Source organism: Ambystoma mexicanum, chromosome 4q (assembly GCF_040938575.1).
Source record: "Ambystoma mexicanum isolate Mex_15411 chromosome 4q, UKY_AmexF1_1, whole genome shotgun sequence".
Classification (NCBI taxonomy): domain Eukaryota; kingdom Metazoa; phylum Chordata; class Amphibia; order Caudata; family Ambystomatidae; genus Ambystoma; species Ambystoma mexicanum.
The window spans coordinates 1,269,372,054-1,269,393,811 of NC_090928.1; the positions used below are offsets into that span (position 1 = coordinate 1,269,372,054).

The 21,758-nt window shown below is 46.2% G+C and overlaps 1 protein-coding gene across 1 annotated transcript in view; it reads right to left on the bottom strand.

Moving 5' to 3' along the window:
• PTK7 (protein tyrosine kinase 7 (inactive)) overlaps window positions 1-21,758 on the bottom strand; it is a 998,735-nt gene that overhangs the window by 641,823 nt on the left and 335,154 nt on the right. Inside the window, exon 2 of the mRNA XM_069608884.1 lies at window positions 5,161-5,454. Within this exon, the coding sequence (XP_069464985.1) occupies window positions 5,161-5,454 (294 nt within the window). The remainder of the gene's footprint in view (window positions 1-5,160; window positions 5,455-21,758) is intronic.

The following is a 21,758-nucleotide window of genomic DNA, read 5'->3' on the forward strand; positions in this document are numbered from 1 at the left end:
CTGGGGTCAACCGTCGTGATACATTGAGAGTTCAGATCACCTGCAAGGATAAAGTCATCTACCGGGAACTGCTGAGAGGATTCCACTAAACCATTAGACAGACTAAGAAGAAAATCGTATAGAGCGATGATTTTAGGGTTCCAATAAACATTAATAATGATCCAGCCTTCACCCCTGCTGGCCCCTCTTTGTTGCTCGCACCATTAGAATACCTTCACATCACTCTCATACAAGTTCCCCATCTCAAAAATCAAATCAATTACAGACCACCGCAGGGGAGTGGTAACTTCATCGAAGATCTCTCCAACCTTCTCCTCTCCTACTCAAGTCCCTTCCCAGAGTCACAACCAACCAGCACAAAACCTGCAGGACTACTCTCCCTAGCCAACGACATGGGGTTTAAAGAGATCATACCCTCCCCCACGCAGGTTAAATTTCACACGCTCAAATTAGTATTCACCTCTTCATGGCTCTGCTCGTTCTCAAAACCCCCTCTGCATCACCTGGTCCAGCAAGAATACAATACCCTCTTATTTGACACAAAGCTGTCCCAAAAAGGCCAGGCTAAATGCCCTGTGATTGAGCACCGCTCAAGAATTTCCCACTGGACACCAGAGGCAACCTTCGCAAGGTTCCCCATAACATGGAATGACTGAGCCCTTCTGAATGCATTTAACCACTTAGTCAAAGAACTAGTGGACACCCATGCACCCCTAAAGTCCATTTGTGCCAAAGTCAAACCATCCACACCAAGATACACACCAGAGCTCGCTGCCAACAAACGCTAAATCAGATCCCTTGAAAAGCAGCGACACAAGGACTGCAGCCCCGAGGATCTCTGAAACCATGGAAACCCTGCTCAACCAATGCAGGCTAGCATTTAGGTCAAGTCGGCTACTACACCTCCAACATTGAGGCCGCCTCCAACAGGTGCCAAGATTTATTCTAAGTAGTCTATCACCGCACTCCTTTCTCTTGTCAACGCCTGAGGGGAACTGCGGCACGTGAGGAAGTGAGGCAGGGGTCCCCGTCGATGGATCAGGGGTCTTAACTTTAGCCTTAACATAAGGAACCTCGGCAGAGCTGGTACTATGAGGCCTGGAATGTTTCTGAGACATACCAACTGCCAAATTAGCCTTCCCAGGAAGGACCTCGGCACTGCCGGTAAAAGAAGAACTTTCCTACTTTGCCCCCTCAACAGATTTGGTGTTGCCGCAAGAGCGGGAAGGGTGAGAAAAAGCCTTCACCGATAAGGCCTTGTCAGGCCTCTCAGAAATGTTGGTAACTTTAGCCTCTGTAAGAGGGACCTCGGAACCACGTCCGGTAACAGCCTTATCCGTGCGGGCCTCGAACATACGTTCGGTGACACCAAGCCCCACCAAGGCCTCGGGGCTCACCCCGGTCTTATTTTTGAGGGAAGCCGATAGAGAGGCCTCAGAGCGAGCTCCGGTATCCCACGACCCAGTAGAACTGGGTCTACAAACAGTCCTCACAGGAGGGGCCTCAGAGTGCGCCGGTATCCACAGGCCCCTTTACGGAGACCCTCGGAGAAAACTCTGGTACAATTATTAGGCCCAACGGGCACCTCAGGGCGATCCCCAGTGACAGAGCGATCAACGCTCCTCCCGGCCCGAGAGGAACCTGGAAAGGTACCCCCCAGCCGGTGTGCTCTGAAAAGTAAAGAACTTAACAGCGTTTTTTCTTTTCGTCAATGAACGCCTGAAAATGCGAAGGAGGAGTTTGTCGAAACACCTCCTCCCACCGCTCCGACGTTGAAGTGCCCGGACCGAAAGGGAGTCGGAGTAAAAACAGGAATCCCAACGGTGATCCGGACCCAAACACTCTAAACAAAGAGGATAAGGATCTGCCCTTGCAAAGTAACAGTGACACGATGAACAATCTGGAAAGTCTAGTTTGAACGACACTAGTACACGATCGCTAGCAAGAGCCAGAGAGGAAAAAAGGGAATAAAATCTTCGAGGGTGCAAGTGCGTCCAGTCCCGAACGAGCGGAGAAAAAGAACGGATGGGCGATGCACGGGGCGGAGCCAAGGTGGGCAGGGTTACAGCCACACGCCGGGCCCCACGCAGGAAAGAGGAAGGACAGATTTTTGGAAAAATTTTGGATGCTTTTTACAAAGTGCTCCGGTCCCGTCCCAGAGGACGGAGAGATGTCCCATAAGTATGGAGGAAAGGGGACGGGACGGAGTATGTGTCAATACAGCGCCACAAGCTTAATGTCCACCAAATGAGATATAGATGCCAACACAGGATTTGCTGGCTCAATAAAGTGCTGAGCCACATAAAGACAGTCGGTGGGTGTGATTAGTAAAAGTCGAGGATGTATTTTTACAGTGTATTTATACAACACAGCACAACATCTTCTTATACCTAGAAGATACACTGATAGGAAGTTGAGCAAGGCTTTATGCTCTAACTCATGGACTAAATGAGATCTCTATTGATTGTTGCAGAGGCTGTGAGGCACAACACACCGGGCTCACCGTCTTAATGCGAAAATAAGGCAGGATGAAGTAGATTGCATTGACCTGATCCTTCAGACAGCTGGATTATATAAAACCAACAGCATTTGCGAGAGTAAGTAGAGATGGGTTCTCGTCAATTGGGAGAAACTGTAACCAATGATATAAGGCATGAGTTTGCCCTAACTGCATGATATGTGTTCTTTAGGGAGACAAATACCTTGGCATTCCCAACAATGCATGAGAGAAGGCGGCCATTGGGCACACTGAAAATATTACCAGGTGTACTGGCTACAATAAAAGTGAGTATAACCATTGATTAGGAACTGCATTTTCTCGGTCTTGCAATTGAAATGGAGTTGTTTCACTTTAGAGTGTAGACAAAGTATTTTCGCTTTGTAGGTAAGACCTGAAGTCTAAGGTTGAAGCCCAGAGGCGAAATTGGGATATGTTCCAACATCTGGACTACCCCCCACAGAACTTGATGTGGAGGTGAGTCAGACTACATGACTAGTAAAAAGTAATTTTCAAATACATTGATGTACTATTAAATTGATGAGGGATGACACATGGAAATTACAATTCATGTTATTTGTTTTTATAGGCGGTGTGGCTCACCCTACCATTTGTAACAGGAAATATCTAGATTTCTGTTTGCTGTCCTGACGAAGGTTGCATTATTTATGGACATTAGTCCTGGAGTCTTTCACGACAACCGAAACATGAGTAGACAACAAAAGCTGTGGGAATATTGATATACAGATTATATCACCTGATAATGGGAAAAATGAACCAGACTTTGTGAAATATCAGAAAGTGAAATTAGTGGCCAAATAGAGGGTCACATTTTAATGAAGTGTGAGTAATGTGTGTAGATGGAATGAGAGTGAATGAATGGTAGAAACGTGTGCGTGTGAGCAGAGATGTTTTTAAAATATTTTGTATTGATTTGGTTATGTAAATTGATGTTTGCAATTTGATTTACTTTTTATGAATTGCACAGAATAAATATTTGATTTTGGTTTGAAAAAATTGTTTATCAATATAATGGAAATGGTAAACTAAGTGTTAAGGGTCATCCCTCACTCTCTGCTCTGAAACCAGACTAGTGTTCGTGGAGACAACCAACAGATTCTGTGTGGTGGATCAGCTGGGAAATGACAAGCTTCTCTAAGAGTTTGACCAGCAAGGGGGCAATGGAGCTAGGGCGATAGTTAGCCAGGTCGTAGGGTCAGCAGGCTTTTTGAGGAGAGGATGCACAAGCGAGTGCTTGAGGAGTAAAAGGAAGGAGCCAGTGGCAAAGGAGTGCTTGCAGAAACCAGCAAAGGCCGGAGCAAGGAATGCAACGTTGTCCTTTATAGTTCTGGATGTTAATGTTAAAGGATATTTGTACTGCACGCTATCACCACCGTAGTGGCCCCCGGCGCTCTGAAAGAGGAAGGAGGGGGTCAGTTAGTGGGAATGAGCTGGAAAAGTGCAAGATAGCAGTGATGTGCTGTTGGCAGCCTCAGCCCGGTGGGTCCGTTGGCTGGGCTTGGGGTGTTTTATGGCCAGTAGTCGTGTGCTGTTGTGCAAGTCTATGTGCGTTTTTTGTTTTGTTGCAGTGTAGTGAAGTTTGTGCGGATTGCTGCATTTTAGGCTTCTGGTTGTGTTTGGTTAGAGTTTGAGAGGTGTATGCAAAGGGATGAAATTGTTAGTGGATTGGTTAGTTGCCATTCACTATTTCATCAGAGTGAGCAGGGAGCCCCTTTTTGGAGGAGACTTTCATAGAGGACTTGTCTGAAGATCGCATCCGGTGGTGTGGGGGAGAAAGAGGAGAGGAGGAGGGAACAGGAGGACTGGGGGAGGCCTGAGAGCAAGTGAGGGAGAAGTGAAGAGGACTGTGAGGATGATCAGAGTTTAGGTTATGAAGGCCAGTGCAGAGGGTCTGGGATGGCAGAGGACAGTAGGAGACTTTAGAAGGATTGGCAAGTTCCTTGCAGATTTTGAACATTTCAGCAGTGTTAGTGGCCCCAGAGAAGCAAGCTTGGATATAAGCGTTCTTTTCCGAGCGAATGGCGAGTCTGTATTGCCTTTGGAGCAGGCAGTAGGGCCAGTCTGAGGATGTGCTCGAGGCCTGCCACTTCCACTCAGCAACTCTGAACTTGCGTTTCAGAGATGCTAGGTCGCAATCATACAGGTGTTGCGTTTGGAGGCAGGCTTCAAGCGGATCGTCATGACCGGGTCAAGGATATCCAGTGTTGGAGATGGAGAGAAGAAGGTTAGCAAGGGCTGTGTCAGTGTGAGAGTCAGTGGCCTGAGTGAGACAGGGAATGAAGGTGGAGGCAAAAGCAGCAACAGACACTTGCTTCATCGGTCGAATGACAGAAGGAGACTGGCTGTGCAGGTAGAGGTTTAATAGTATCCAGTTTAATGTGCATGCAGTTGGATGCAAGATTAGCATTTATTAATATATTGAGTTTATATTTTTGTCTAGGGCCCATCTAGTACTCTTTTTGCATTACTCATACTATGCATTGTACAGTTATGCCTAAATTCAACATAAACCAATTAGGATTGCAAGCCAAATGTCAAGTCCCGCCCTGCTCCTCCCCACACCCTTGCAGCCACCCCATGCTCTCCTTTTTGGATGCAGCCAGAGAACCACTTCCACCACTGACTCAGCGTAAACAACTTACACTTGATGTTGAAGGATGCATTGGCAGTGCGCGCCTCCTCGCCAGTGGCCGTATTCCTGGCTATGCACTGAAAGTTGCCAGCATCCAGCTGTCGGTCCACAGCTGTAAACTGCAGATTGCTGCCCTCCTTGAAGCGCCGGTCTGTGTCTTGGACAGGGGTGCCGTTTTGTAGCCACTGGAACTCTATGCTGTTGGTGTCCTCCACCTCACAACGAAGGATGGCCCCACGACCATGCAAGGCATCCTGGGAGTAAGGCTCCTTAGTGAACAAGATGGCTGCCCTGGAATAAACCACTGAAAGAGAAAAGGGCTTCAGATTAGAAGGGCGGGCAGAACTCCTGCAATCATGGCTTCAGACGTTACACAGCAACACCAGTGCAGGCTAATGGAGGATGTGAACACAAGACATCAAATATACAGTCTGCAACATCAGCCTGCTCAGAAACCCAAGGCTACTCTGCTTCCCTATGCTAGATTAACCCAACTACACCAGGAGAAAAACAGGTAAAATGTGAAAGAAACCAGTAGTAGAGGCCCAAGAGCACACTAGTGGGGTTCAAAGGTCACACGGCAATGCTCGCCGGCTCAAGTTAGAGGAAAGAAACCAGTCAATGCCGAGATCAGTGTCCTGCTTTCTGCACGCTATGTTGCAGTGTATTGCATGCATCAGTTCTTTCAGGTTGGTGTCACACATCCACTGCAACAGCTCAAGCCACACTGTCAAGCGGTTTCATTTGCTGGGATACAACCAGCAGATAATCCTTGCAGTTAAAATAAACACAACCAGCCCTACAGATAAGGGGTGTATCAATCACTTACTCCCTAAAAATATGGAAATACTACTAAAAAGTAGGGAGTAAAAAATACTCCAAACAAAACAGACACGTAGGACGTTGTGCCCCGCTTTCACCAACACGGCTCCATGGATATGTTAGGATTAGTAGTGCACGTAGTACCACATGAATAAACTATTTAAGCAATATTACATGGGCAGGAGGGCATTACCGGGACAGGTAATGCCCCCAGCACGTGCAATATTGCTATCAGTACCCCGGCACGTTGTACCAGGGTACTAATAGTATTTATTTTCTCGGCGTGAACACAGTTTTGCAACTCGAGGGAAAAGAAAAACTGCCAGCCATGGATCGGGGAGAATGGACAACACGTAGTGCCAGCTACCAGCATATTACAAACCTCCATCTTGGATATGTGCCCATATTGTGGTCATCTTTAAGGTGATAGTACAAAACCAAGAAATTACCGACCAATCTCACTATTAGATGCCGGGAGAAAAATCTTTTCGAACATTTTGTTAATGGAGTTCGAGCATTGGGCTGTTTCAGAAGGTGTGGTTGATAAATTCCAAGAAGGTTTTAAAAAGAAGGTGGGCGCCTCTCAAAATTGTTTTGTTTTACAGCTCTTAATTACCCAAGCCAGACCCCCAAAAAGAAATGGTATTATTGGATCTCTCAGGCCTTCGATTGTCGTGACGGAAAAAAGCTTTGGGATAAATACACAAAAAATAATTGCCTGATGCATTTGTTAAATATCTTACAGGCTCTCCATAAAGACACACGGATAGGTATGAGGTTGGACAACAAGGGTTCTTCTAGTAATTGGATCAGTACCAGTCGCGGTCTGAGGCAAGGTTATCTTACGGGATCTGCATACCTTGCGCCATTTTTTTTTACATTTTTTTAATATCGAATCAGTTTTTAACCATTGTAATGCAGATCTGCCCCGTTTAGGGAATTTACCCCTTCAGTATCTTGTCTAAGCAGATGACTTTGTGATTTGTGACCAAACAGCCATTAGGCCATAAAGAAGTCTTGTGGCAGCGAGCAATTTTCTTTTAAGAGAGCTAGATCTATCAATCTGGCAAAGACAAAGGCGCTGATTGTGAGAGTCGGTAGAATTATGGCAAAGAGCAGTTTTCAATTTTATTTTTCCTTGGATGGTCTCCAATTGGGATCAGTAGATGCCAGTTAGGAATAAACGTAAGGCGAACAGCAGCCTGATGAGTCGGGCCACAATCACAGCTGCTCAAATGTTTTCCCCTCGATAAGAAATTCGGAAAAATCTCAATTAAGCCGTTGCTTCTATTTTACACACAAAATAAATCACCACAGGAATTACCTACAGTGTCCAAACTGTTGAGTCTGATTCAGAGTGGGACAAAGTTGAAGTGGCCATCTGGAGAAAGACCCTGAATCTGCCGCACTTGATACGAGTAAGTGTTAAGTGCTAATGAAATTATGGAGTGTAAATGTTTATTAAATGACATTGGAGATGTCTGACGAAAACGTAACCTTAAACCCCCATCAAGGTGAAACGGAAGCTTTTCGAACTTGATTTTTTTGGGAAATCCTTCTAAACTGTTGGGTTATCGGGTGGCTGATCATTTTACTTTTGATATTAGATGTTTTAATGTGTTCCGGCATATCTTTTTATATGATGCAAAAGGGTACTCCATACTAAACGGGAACTAAAGGGAGAAATCGGAAATAAACAAACCAAAGGATGTTCCCGTTGGATGCAGTTTAAGTGTGACTCAAAACACATTCAAGACTTAATCATCTCATTCCTAGTGTACATGATACATGTGTAAGTTCATAGTACATGCTATTGTGAAAAAATGGACCATAGGATGTAAAAAAGTTATTGCTTTTTATTATTCAGAAAGTCAGAAGTAGGTACTTGACACAATTCTAATAAAAAAACAAGGTAGAGAATATGCATGACATAACCACACAGATACAGGAAACAGACCAACTAAATTGTTACACGAGTATAAATAAACATGATCTCTACGAAACAAAACAGGCTAATGAGTACAAGGACCGAAAAAAAACGTATAGGATGAAAAACAAGGGAGGGTTGTTCGTAAACAAGTTTGAATGGGGCTATTAATCTTGCACTGGAACTGACTTGCCCCATCTAAGGCAAGGACAAATCACAAGGATAGTTTTACTACATAAATGTATAGACACTTACATTTTTCAAATGACCAACTTCCCACCAATGTTATACTTATTGGAGCTGGAGTACAGATGTGGTTTGAAATGAGAATTTGTTAGTAATAGAATGGAAACAATCAGAATTAGGTCAACAACATCCGCCATTGCAATAATTTACGCGTGGTTCAAACTTGGCATGAACAGCAGACGTGGCGTTTTGGCAAAGTGTACAGTTAGCAGCCGCCTTCCTCAGGATGAAATGTCACTCATCAGCCCCTATGTTCAAACACATAGTATCCTTAACAGCCGTTCCCAGGCCTGACAATTGCGAAGGAATGGGACGATAATCCTTGCAAGAAAATAGAAATGACCCCCTGTCTGGCTAAACATAGAAAACCTTTTGGCTAATGAGCTCTGGCTCCACAGAACGATGTGGTGTGGAAGAAGATTTACACACAGGAGAGAGCCGAAACCAAGTCCTAACTTGTTAGGAGTGTACCGAATATGAAAGCTCTCCTGCTGTGCAGAAACTGCCGTGCAGAGTCTACGCGCAGGGCACTGACAAGAACAGCTGCAGAATACGTTAAACAGCAGGAAAGATGCTGTGGCTGAATATTGCCACTACGGCATGGGTAGCGGGCCTCCACAGATCCAGGGAAGGCTGATCCCGGCTATTAGCATATAGAGCACTGAGGCAGGTCACAGAAATATGCTCCAACTTGAAGGGTCTCTAAACCGCAAAGTAAACTGCCAGCTCCATGCAGGTCACAAATGCAACCTCTGCAATGTGTCGATCCAAGTTTGGCTTATCTTTTTAACATCCTCATTTTTTTAGAGCAGACTTTTTTTAAAATGTATTTTCAAGATTTTCAATTAACAAAATATACATTACCAAAAGTTCAAACAGAGTATCAAACATAACACTCAGTGTTTCATAGGTACAGAAGCAAAAACAAAGTCCAAATCATGGATAAAAATTGAAACATTTCTGATAATACAAGACACATTTCGTATCAATCGCAATATAAGATACCTAATCAAAAATATTACAATTAATTTTAAAAAAATAAATAAATAAGAATAAATAACAACATAGAACATTACAAAGACATAAATACCACACAGACTACATAAAACAGAACGGGAAAATCCTCAACTGATGCACATAAATAAATCAGATAGTCGGATCCAATAGAAACAACTAATCCTCAGATACACATTCACCATATAGATCTGTAAATGGTTTCCAAAGATATTGATACTTATTTTCCTTTCCTTGTCTCACAAACATCACCCGCTCAAAGTGTGACAATACCAACATATCATTAATCCAATTCTCTACTCTGGGCTTCTTTCTCGTCTTCCACACCATTAGTATTTGTTTCACTGTGACCACAAGTGAACAACCGCACAACACCACCTACCCGACAATAGCAACACCTGCATAGGCATCCTGGGAATACCCACGGACAAAATCGCCTCCAGCCCATCTAATATCTCCACCCAAAATTCTAACACCCGACGACAATACCATAACATATGGATCAACGTTCCCTTCTCCTTCCCACACCCCCAACACAAGTCATCAGCAGTCAATCCCAACTTATACATACGCAATGGAGTCCAATACAGATGCCCTAACACTTTCAAATGAATCACTCAACCTGAGATCCAACCTACTCCTATAACCTACATTCCACATAAATTCCCACTCCTTTTCTATAATATCACATCCCAACTCCTGTTTCCACCTCCAATACTTTCCCATCAGCATCAACATCCTTAGAACATATCGGCATCAAGTCGGTATAAGTGCATACCATTCGCAGCGATGACATAAGAATCTGACCACCCGCCGATACCACTTCCAAAGAACCTGACAGCATTGCCAACCTTTCACTCAGAGCTTTCAATTTCACAAATCTATTTCGTTCTCTCCCTGCCAAATGAAACATCCTCTGCAACTCCTCGAATGACAATATACGGCCATCACGCACCACATCTCTGATACATAAAATCCCTTTCGAGACCCAACTTCTCCAACAAAAGATATCTTTCAAGACCACACTACCTCGTTCTGGATCCGCAAGAACCACCACCATGTCATCTGCATATGAAAGGACTAACTTCTACATTACCAAATTCCAGGCCCCCAATTCTTCGTTTCCCACGTATATACGCCAACAATGGCTCCAAAGCAAGACTGAACAAGTAGGGTGACAACGGGCATCCCTGCCTAGTTCCCCTAGTCAACCCAAAAGCTTCAGACAAAACACCATTTACCCAAATCCTAGCCTTGGCACCACTCTGAAGACAACTGATTATCCCTAGAAATGTATTCCCAAATCCCATCTGCCCCATTGCAAACTGCAAAAATCTCCAACTCACTCTATCAAACGCTTTCTCAGCATCCATAAAAATCAAGGCCGCATCCAATAGATCCTCCTGTTTCAAACTCATGATATCAAAGTTCTGATATTATCATAACCAAATCTATCCTGTAAAAACCCCACTTGGGATGTATGAATCAATTTCCCCATATATTTTTCCGATCTATTAGCCAAGATCTTAGCAAATATCTTCACATCCACATTTAGCAATCAAATGGGATGATAATTGCTACAATTCTTCCGATCCTTCTCCTCTTTCGGTAACAAGGTAATCATTGCTTCACACATCGACTGGCACAGATCACCCTCAAGTATAAACAGATTAAACGACCTACATAGGATAGGAGCCAAATAAGTCTCAAACTTCCTGTAAAATTCCACAGGAATACCATCCATTCCTGGAGATGTACTCACTCCTAGCTGTTTAATAGCCAGTAAAACATCATCCACCTCAATATCCGTTTCTAAATCCCTGCTCTCCTCCAACGACAATTTAGGAAGATCCAATTTCATAAAGAAGCTTTCCAATTCCACCTGAGATGGGAACACATCCGCTGAATATAATTTCTCATAAAATCCTTTAAAACATATACAAATATCAATATTTTTCATTACCACATCACCATGTTCATCAACAAGACTTAGCACAAAAGGTTTCTCCATCATGCCCTTCAACCTACTAGCAAGCATTCTCCCACTCTTATCTCCACATTCCCAGAATTTCTGTTTCGTATAGAAAATAACCATCTCAGTCAAAAGGTAATTCTTACTTGCTAACAATCTCTGAGCCTGCAACATCTCTTTATCCTTAACCATCCCTGATTGCGCATATATATATAAATAGCTGACTTTTTAAGATTAAGCTTTCACCTGTTTGCAACAGAAGAAGTTGTTGGGGCCGGGGCTAGGGTTAGGGTTCCCAGGTCTGAGAGACTCTGCAGACATTGTAATGTCAGTATTGAAAGCCTTAAACATTTAATAATCACGTGTACCACTTTAGAAAGCTGTCTAGCACCACTAAGACAGGATTTGTTTTCTAAACATATTAACTATGAAATGAAAGGGGATTTGGATTATTTTTGGCATTGTTTTTGAAGTTCCCACAAATTGTCAGTTTATTGCAACTTTACATTTTTTAAGACGTTGTATTGTATGATTTGATTATGTTGATGAGTTTGTATTTAATGTCTAATGTGTAAAAGGCTTAGGTTGAGCCATACTGCACATAAAATTAAAAGTAAACATAACTTGCAAACTAACAGGACCCAAAGTAGAAAGCCATCCTCCGGCCCTTCCGCAAACTTGCAACCCTGCCAGTCATATCCACATTGCAGCACTGCACAAGGCAGTAAAAACCACCCACCTAGCTCACCTCCAAACCCCCCCCCCCCTGACCTCGCCCGATCTAGAAGAATGCCCCTTGGACAGTCCCTCGAGCGCTATGTCGCTAGAGCCATGTTATGTTAAAGGTATTTATATAGCGCACCGTCACCAACGGAATTGGTCTCCAGGCGCTCTGGCGGATCTGTAAACAAGGAGGGTGTGTAGGGTTAGCCTGGTGGAGGGGGAGTAGGAGAAGTGGTGTGATATTGGCAGCTTCAGTTCAGTATACACCGTGTGCTGAGCTTTGGTGCAAGTATTGGATCGACGTCAGTCATGTGCTGTTGGTGGCACTTGTGTTGCGGTATGGTGAAGTGCATGCAGTTTGCTGTGTGAGAGGTGGTTGTGTGAGTTAAGTATGCAGAAAGTCTGAGCTTTTTGGTTAGTGGGATATATGTTTGTCATCTAGCCTTCACAGTATGGCCGAGTGCCTGGATTTTGAGGATCCTGTATGGTGGGGGAAGGCCCTGGTCTTATAGTATGCTACATTTCACCATACAAGGGACAGATGCGGGGTGCACCTTCTTCCCTCTGTTTGCTGAATCCACTTTGTGCCCCTGATTGGTTTGCCTGGTGCTTTTCACCAACACAAAGGCTCGCATCCTGCCTGTCCAGAGTCTACAGAGGCCAGGGCATGGAACTCTTCATCGCGCTCCAGACATTACTACAACTACGGTCAGGTTGCATTTTATGTTATTTAGTAAGCTACACTTGGGCCACCCCTCATTGCTACACCAGCTCCTTGTCCGTATCTACACACTGTGGATTGTTTGCTCGCTCTTCAATGTGTTCTCTGTTTGCTTGCCTAGCCGAGCGCCACCGCATGGCACTATTCGTTAATACTGACCTACTGTGCACCGAGGTTTACTTTGCCAATTCCGCCTGCCATATAAGTCATGCCACCGCTATTGCTTGCTCGGACTTATACCATTTAGGCAATACTGTGTTTAACATTGTATTTTGCGCAAGCTGTGCTGAATGGCTTCTGAATGAATTCTGAAATGGCAGAAATTATGCAAACAAAAGGTTTGTCAAAGAGCACCGCCTCCTTCCCCCACCACCCCAGCCCCCTATCACGACAAAACCACTGGACAGAATTGGACCAGGTTCGAAACATGAGCATGAATTGTTGACTCCATTTCCAAAAGGGGTCTGGGGTTATCGAGTCCAGTAGTTTTTAAAACATTTGATGAAGTGGGTGCTTCTCCCAAAATCATAGCTGTATCTCCCATGGTGCTTTGCAGGACAGGGCATCTCAGAAATGAAAAGCTGTCATTTTTTGGTTTCGATGCAAGAGATAGCTGCGGTTATTATGGGAATAACGCAGCTATGCAAAAACGAAAAGTGGATAAAATACTATTTGGAGGGAGAAAAATGATGCAATGGCATCAGGCTAGAGGTGGGCATGTGGAAAGGACACTGAAATTGGGGAGTGTGACCAAGTTCAGAGCACATAGCTGCGGTTATTCGGCAGGATAACCGCAGCTAGGAAAGAAAACCTGATCAGGAATTTAGTGCATCACACAAAACCACAAGCGTTTTAGGGGAATGGGAGAGGACTAGGGAGGGAAAGAGGGTTTGTGGGGAGCATGCCAAACGGAGGAGGCACTTGGTGAGTGCCTGGGAGGGGCGGGAAGACATTTTTGTTGCCGTTTGTATTGCCAACCACAGTTATCAACGGGCGGAGGGCACCTACAGATACTCATGGGTATTTGTATTACATTCACAGGATAACTGCAGTTATGGGAACACCTTTTTAAAAATGTTTTTAAAAATTGGATGGTACATAAAAGATTTGTACAGGTCGTGGGGCGAAAGAGGCCACGGCCAAAGACCATAGCCCAAGGCCTTTTAAAATATGAAGTGCTGACTGGCAAGTGCCGAAGGCCCCGACTAGTGTGCCCAAAAGACATGTACAGTGGCCAGGTCCAAAAGAAACTTATTGCTAGAACATGTACAGTGGACACGGGTAAAGATTGTGGCCACTAGCCATGGCCGTAAATAAATGGTGGGTGCAGCGCTTCCGGAGAGCCCCCTGGGCCCATAGCATTTTATTTGTTGTGCCCAATCTAGCGCCCCAGCGCCGTTGCTTCCCGCTGCTCGTCTCCCCCACCCCCTGCTTCTATACCCATTTTCGTGTTTAGCAGGGGTTCTGTTCGTAAACTGTATTGTATGATATTCAGATTGCACTGATAGGCTTCACTCCCACTATACGGGTCTCCCAAATTTAGCTGGGGTTCTGCTCCCCAAATTTGCATTGTAAGGATTACAATACTCCTTAGAGTCCCTCCTACCATACGAGACTCTAGAACATAACTAGACATATTCTCAAGCACAAACTTAGCTTAACCACCTTAACATACTCCTAGTGAGGAACAGACCTTGATAGTATAGTTTCTACAGCCCTCACCCTTTCCGGGAGACCTACAGAGACGACAACTATGAAATACACCCCGACAATTGTATGCCACGCACCTCAACCCCACCGGTCAGCGCTCGGAGGATACACAAACCAACCCACCCGAAGAACAGACAGCACATAAAAGCACCCAAGCCTACCAACACAAGAGGAAATACCAGCACTCCCATCACAAGACAGCAGACAACCAATCAACCGACACCTCCGCACTGAGCACCAAAATGCCCGGACCAGGAAGGGACGCCGAGAAAGGGCACAAGACAATGCTGCACTGGACACAGACACAAATCCAACCTACCACCAGAGCAACAACCGCAAATAGAGGAAACAACGCCAAAAACCAAAATGACTAGAACAAACCTCCAATGGGAAAAATCCTAATATCTCACACCTTACCTAGCAACAACCCCAAAACCAAGATACCCCAACGACAGAGAAATCAAGACACACAAAGAACAGCCCAAGACAACCAGGAAAAAGACGGGAGCACCCAAGAAGAATGTGGATAGAGGCCGACCCCATCACCCCATACATCACAAGAACAGAAGGACACACTCAACACCCACGCCACACAGGACATAACTAAGATCTAACAACCAGCAACCCAAACATCAACCTAACTGACCAATTCAACGAAGAAGCAGCCTTCACGAACCTTCACCCAACTGGCATAAACAGAAGCAATGCCACTGACCAGCCAAGCTTTCAATCCAACAGACCGCTTCAATGAAGATGCAGCCATCGCCGATGATCATCCAACCGCAATCAACGCCAATAACGATGCACCACAACCAAACAACCACAAACCAAAACAAGTAACAACTAACAAGCAAAACCACACCAAAAAGATCCACTGCAACCTCATCATTACAAGGTCAATGTCCAAACACGCCACAGAGATATACTATCTGCTCTGCGATTGAGGGATCGACATCCTGTGTGTAACAGGAACATGGCTAGATGACAACTACAAGATCACCCTCAACCACTGCCTGAATATTTCAAATGCGTCCAAGCAAACAGAAAAACCAAAACTCTATCCACAGAACTTTGCAATGACCTTGCAGACCACTTCAAAAACAATCGCCGACAAACTATACAAAGCAGACCGTCTGATCTGACCACAATCCCCCACCTACACCCAGGAAGAGCACCCAAACAAACTACGAAGCTTTCCAGAAATATCAGTGGAGACATTCGTGAAACTGGTGAATGAAAGCAATAACTCAGAGTCCCCCGAAGACCCCTGCCCACCAGACATACAAATCGATTCTTAAACAAGGAACGCTCATGGAATATCACAGGAACATCCTCAACCTTTCCATAGCAACTGGGAAAGTGCCACAAGCCTTCAAAACTTCATACATTAGGCCACTACTCAAAGATACAGCAAAAAATGCAGAGGACCTCTCCAACTACAGACCCATCTCCAACATAACGTATAGAGCCAAACTGCTCGAAACGTACATATACAAAACACCACAAGAGTTTATAGAAGAGCATGGCCTACTAGACCAGCCACAAGTTGGCTTCAGACCACTGAGAGGAATGGAATCAGCTCTACTCTCAATATTGGACGATCTAAAAATCAACGCAGACTCGGACAACACTGCCTTGATACTCCTAGACCTATCGGCAGCATTCGACACAGTCAACCATGATACCCTCCTAACGAGAATAGAAGGACTTGGAATAACAGACAGCACCCTACTATGGATCAAATCTTTCCAGACAGAACGGAAACCGTATGGATGAAACCCTTCAAATCCAGCCCGAGAGATTCCACCTGCGGAGTACCACAAGGATCATCCTTCGCCCCGCTACTATTCAACATCTACCTGCATCTACTTATCAGAATCATGAAAAGCCCCGGCCTCACCTGCTAAAACTACGCTGATATACAAATAATCTTCAGAATACAAGAGAACCCAGGAATAAACAACGCTAGAAAACTGCCTCCCCGATGTAGTCTTCTGGATGAACTCGAACTCCCTCGAAATCAACCCAGGCAAAACTGAAATAATGATGGTCACAAAAAAAAAAATAAAAAAAATAAAAAAAAAAATAGGAGAAAACCAATTCATCCCTTGGCCAAGGGAACTCAGGACAACCCCAGTACCCTCGCTGATTGTAAAAAACCTGGGGGTTCTGATGGATAATAATCTCACGCTAGACCACAAGTAAACGCTCTCCTCAAGAAACGCTTCCTCCTCCTGCGAGCGGCAAAGAGGATCTTACCGTTCCTATTGTTCGCCAACAAAACCACCATCACCCTCGTCATGTTAAAGGTAGACGCCAATAGCCTATACCTAGACATGCCCGAACGACTCTTAAAGCTACAACACATTCAAAATGCGGCAGCCAGACTACTTTTGAAACTACCCCGAAGAGAACACACTGCACCAGCGCTGAAAAGACTCCACTGGCTACCAATAAAACAAATAAAATTCAAAACAATGTGCATTACGCACAGAGCAGTACACACCAAAGGCGCCGAGTTCCTAAGAGACAAACTGTGCCTACATCAACCAACAAGAACACTCAGATCAAGGATGGATATCCGCCTGGAACGAAAACGCTACAAAAAACACATTTGGAGGATCCTCCTCTCACCAAGCCCCGAAAAGCTGGAACGACCATCCAAAGCACATACGTAACACAAGAAACCACCTATTCAGGAAATTATTCAAAACCTGGCTCTTCACGCCATAACTAGAAAGACTGGCCACAGGGGCGCACACACACACACAACTAAAACATCAATGAATGTAGAGACCCTGATCCACACCTAGCAATCAATGGGGAAAAACCCTAAAGTAAATATCCCAAGACATACCAAACAACTAACCGGGAAACAGCCGCACTACAACCTAGGACCCTTAACATAGCAAGACAAAGGGCCTCATTACACGGTAGGCGGTAAGGGTTTACCGGTGCCGGTAAGGGCACTGGTAAACCCTTACCGCCTTACTACGAGGTCCCTTTGCGGGACCCGACCTTAACGGCTGGTGTAGACCAGCCGTTAAAGTTGGGACCCGCAAAGGGACCTTGGTGCTAATTACAGTACCGCAATTTGCGGTACCGTAATTAGCTCCTTCCCCATTCCCATTGAGCACTATGGGGCAAAAAATGGGAATTGGGAAGGGCCATGTAGAAAGGAGCAATTACTGCCCCGCCAACCTTGGAATGGGGTGGTAATTCCCCTCTTCTCCATGGTGGTACCGGTATGGTACCGGCGGCAACCATGGTGCTAATAGCACCATGGTTTACCGCATAACGTGTAATGAGTCCCAAAGACAGAAACACTAAGACGAATCCTCAAGAGGACCATGACTGTAAACTATAACCATCCCCAACAATGCTAAGGACAACATATAGAGAGGGAAAGGAAGCACTACACCACTAGCCCCAATCCAGGGGGCGAGAAACAATGTTTCATCACTACACACTGTCCACCAATACACAGCAGGAAGCACAATGCCCCACCACATAAAAACTACAACTAAACAGCCGCCCCAAGAATGTTCAACCCACGGAAACTAAAGAACCAACGAAAAGACGAGCAGGACAGAAGGAAACGAACGACTGAATACACAGGCACCAAGACGTATGCACTAGGACCCCACATCAACACCACTCCGACCCTGAACCATTCAAAGCCTCAACCGCCCAGTGTCACATTAGATAACATGAGAACAAGTTACTCTTACCTGGTAACGTTCTTTCGATGGGATAGTCCGACGACGTATTCCATATCTATGACAGTAATCACCACAGCCGTTCTGCTTCGGAACATTTTCGGCGTCTGCGTCCTGCGTCGATGACGTCGATACGCTGTCCGAGGGCCTCCGTCGAGCAGACGTTACCGGATGTTACAAGTAGGATGCACGACGCCCGTAGCCTCAGTTGTTTTTTCCCCAGAACGTGTGGCACCAAAGCACTGCCAGTATGACCACAGAAAGCCTTGCGGAAACGTAATCTGCAATCGCATAAGAAATTCTGTAGCAGGGCAGGTAGGGAGGGAGCGATATGGAATCCGACGTCGGACCATCCCATCGGAAGAATGTTACCAGGTAAGAGCAACTTGTTCTTTGAGGGGATTGGGTCCTCCGACATATTCCATATCTAAGACAGACTTCCAAAGCAGTACCAACGTATGAGGAGGGAAAAGAATTTAGAATATAGAAATTTAGAATGCCCAATCAAATTGCAGAGTAAAGGACCGCCTTGCCAAAGGCCAGATCCTGCCCATGGGAAGAATCTAGGGAGTAGTGACGTACAGAAAAATGGCCCGAAGCCCAAGTGGCTGCATCACAGATGTTACGAATAGGAACACCCCTCTGCAGGGCATTAGAGGCAGCCATAGCCCTAGTAGAATGGGCCCGTAAGCCTACCGGAGGGTCCGTACCCGCCAAGCGGTAACATTCCGAAATTGCCAAGATAATCCATCTAGACAAAGTCTGCTTAGTTACAGCTTGTCCCAAACGCCTTCCAGCGTAACCAATAAAGAGCTGATCGTCCGCGCTGACCCGGGAAATGCGAGAAATTTAGAAACTTAAAGCTCTCCTAGGATCCAACCTATGGAGCCTCTCCTCTTCCTTACCAGGATGTGGAGGAGGATAAAATTCCGGAAGAATAACCTTCTGGTTCAAATGAAATTCCGACACCCCCTTCGGAAGAAAGGACAGATGAACTCTAAGGACAACCCTGTCCTTATGAAACACAGTGAAGGGTGGCTTAACTGAAAGTGCCTGTAACTCACTCACTCTGCAAGCGGAAGTCATTGCAACTAAAAACAGTCTTAACGGTTAACAGCCTCAAAGGCTCAAACGGAGCACCCATAAGGAATTTCAGAACAAGGTTCAAATCCCAACCAGGCACCTGGAAAGGTGCTGGCGGAAACACATTAGTGAGTCCTTTGAGAAACAGAAATTAAAGGAATTTTAAAATAAGAACACTCCTCAGACGAGCGCTTAAATATAGACAGCGCCGCCAGGTAACCTTTAACAGTACCCCCTTGCAGGCCAATGAAAGCAAAAAAAAAGAACTACAGGGATGTCACATGAAAAAGGATCCACATTCTTAACCCTGCACCAGTCGCAGAACTTTCTCCAACGGCAACGGCACAGGTACTTAGTTGCCAGCCGTCTGGCTGAAAGCAACACCTTTATCACGTCTTCGGAGAGGTCCCAATCCTTATACCTCAATCTTTCAGAAGCCAAGCGTGAAGGTTGAGGGATCTGACCTCTGGATGGAGAACCTGTCCCCGCCCTCCCGTGAGAGCAGGTCGCCTCGGTAGGGAAGACGACGTGGAGGGCAGATGGATAAGTCAAGAAGGTCCGGGTACCATGTCCTCCGAGCCCAAGCCGGAGCAATGAGGATCATCCAGGAGCCAAACCTCTGTAACCTCTGCAGCACTTGCGGGATGATGGGGACTGGAGGAAACGCATACAGCAGTGGAAAGGACCACTCCACCACAAATGCGTCTCCTAAGGCTCCTTTTGGAGGAAATTCCCACGAGCAGAACCTCTCGCACTTCCGGTTGACACTGGAGGCGAAGAGATCCACCCGAGAGGTCCCCCAAAGAGCGAAGATCTCCAGGAGAATCTCTCGAGCCAGCTCCCACTCGTGAGATCACGCTCTGCCTGCTCAGAGCGTCCGCCGCCTTGTTTTCGTCTCCGGCCAGATGAACTGCCAAGATCGAAGCTTCCTGCTGGATGGCCCAGAACCAGAGCTGCATCACCACCCTGCACAAAGGAAGTGACCCTGCCCCCCCCCTCTTTGTTGAGGTAGTGCATGGCCACTGTGTGAGAGGAAGTAATGTCCCGATTCTGACGGACAACTATCGGCAGAAAAGCCTTCAGGGCAAGCCTGACGGCCCTCAGCTCCAACAGATTGATATGGAGTCTGGACTCCGACAGAGACCAACGACCGCCAACTGTCAGCTCGTTGGCATGAGCTCCCCATCCCGTGAGGGATGTGTCCATCACAATCTTCACCTCCGGCCAGGGTAGCCAAAACGGAGCCCCCTGCAACAGATTGCCTTCGACGGCCCACCACAGAAGGTCCTGGGCGACCGAGGGCGACACCTGAAAGGGGTCCAACATCCTGCCGGACGACTGCAACCACTGCATCTTGAGGGCCCACTGCAGAGATCTCATCCGCAACCTGGCCTCTGGCACCAGAAGAATGCAGGATGCCATGAGGCCGAGCAACCTCAAGAACTCCAACGCCGGGAGACTCTGGGCGTGCTGAAACTTGTGCGCCATCTGCTGAATGTGATGAGCCCTCACCTGGGGAGGAAAACACTGCCCCAGGGAAGTGTCTAGCACTGCTCCGATGTACTGGAGCCGCTGGGTTGGCATCAAATGTGAGTTCTTTAACTTGAGGGAAAAGCCCAGCTTGTGGAGGGAGTGGCAGGTGACGGACAGATGATCCAGAACTTGCTCGGGAGAGCGCGCCCTGATCAACCAATCGTCCAGGTAGGGGTAGATGTGAATCCCCCTTTCTTGAGATACGCTGCCACCACCACCATGAGCTTGGTGAATACCCTCGGGGCGGAGGTCAATCCGAACTGCAGTACCCGAAACTGAAAGTGTGAGTCGCCAACCTCGAACCTCAGGTACTTCTTGTGCTTTGGATGGATCGGCACATGAAAATAAGCGTCCTCGAGTTCGAGAGACACCAACCAGTCCCATAGTTGAAGGGCCTGGAGGACTTGAGAGAGAATAACCATCTTGAACTTGTCCATGATGGGTCTCAATCCCCAGTCTTTCTTCGAAATCAAAAAATAAGGGGAATACCATCCCTTGTTCCTCTCCGCTACAGGCACCAGTTCTATGGTGCCTTTCTCCAGCAGGGATTGAATTTTCTGCGCAAGGAGCGGATCCGGACTCTTCAAAGAGATTCCCTGGTGGATTGTCGTGAGGCCTCTGCCGGAAAGGAAGACAGTAGCCGTGGGCTATGATCTCCAAAACCCACACATCTGAAGTAGTGGCACGCCACTCTACAAGATGCTGCGCCAGCCTTCCCCCAACCGGCGAACCATGGGAAATGGCTTCATGACTGAGCTGAAGCGGCTGCGGCAGTGCCTGAGGGCAAAGAGGCAACTGCCCGAGCGGCCTTGGCACCTCGGGTACCCTGTTTTCCACCTCTGGCACTCCTACGGTGGCCCCTTTGACTTGCAGCTTCTCTCTATTTACTAAAGGATGAGTAATAACGAAAGGAACCTCCCCTCCATTGCTGTCCCCTAGGACTAAAAGGTGGAGGTTGGCGAACTGCAGTGCTAAACGACTTCGCTGCAGCTTTTGAGGTCTGCAACCTCTCAAGGCTCTCGCCAGCCTTGCTGCCAAAAAGATGTTCACCATCAAAGGGCATGTTGAGGAGTCGGGCCTGTACATCGGGAGCAAACCCCAACTTCTGCAACCACGCAAACCTGTGTATTACGGTGCT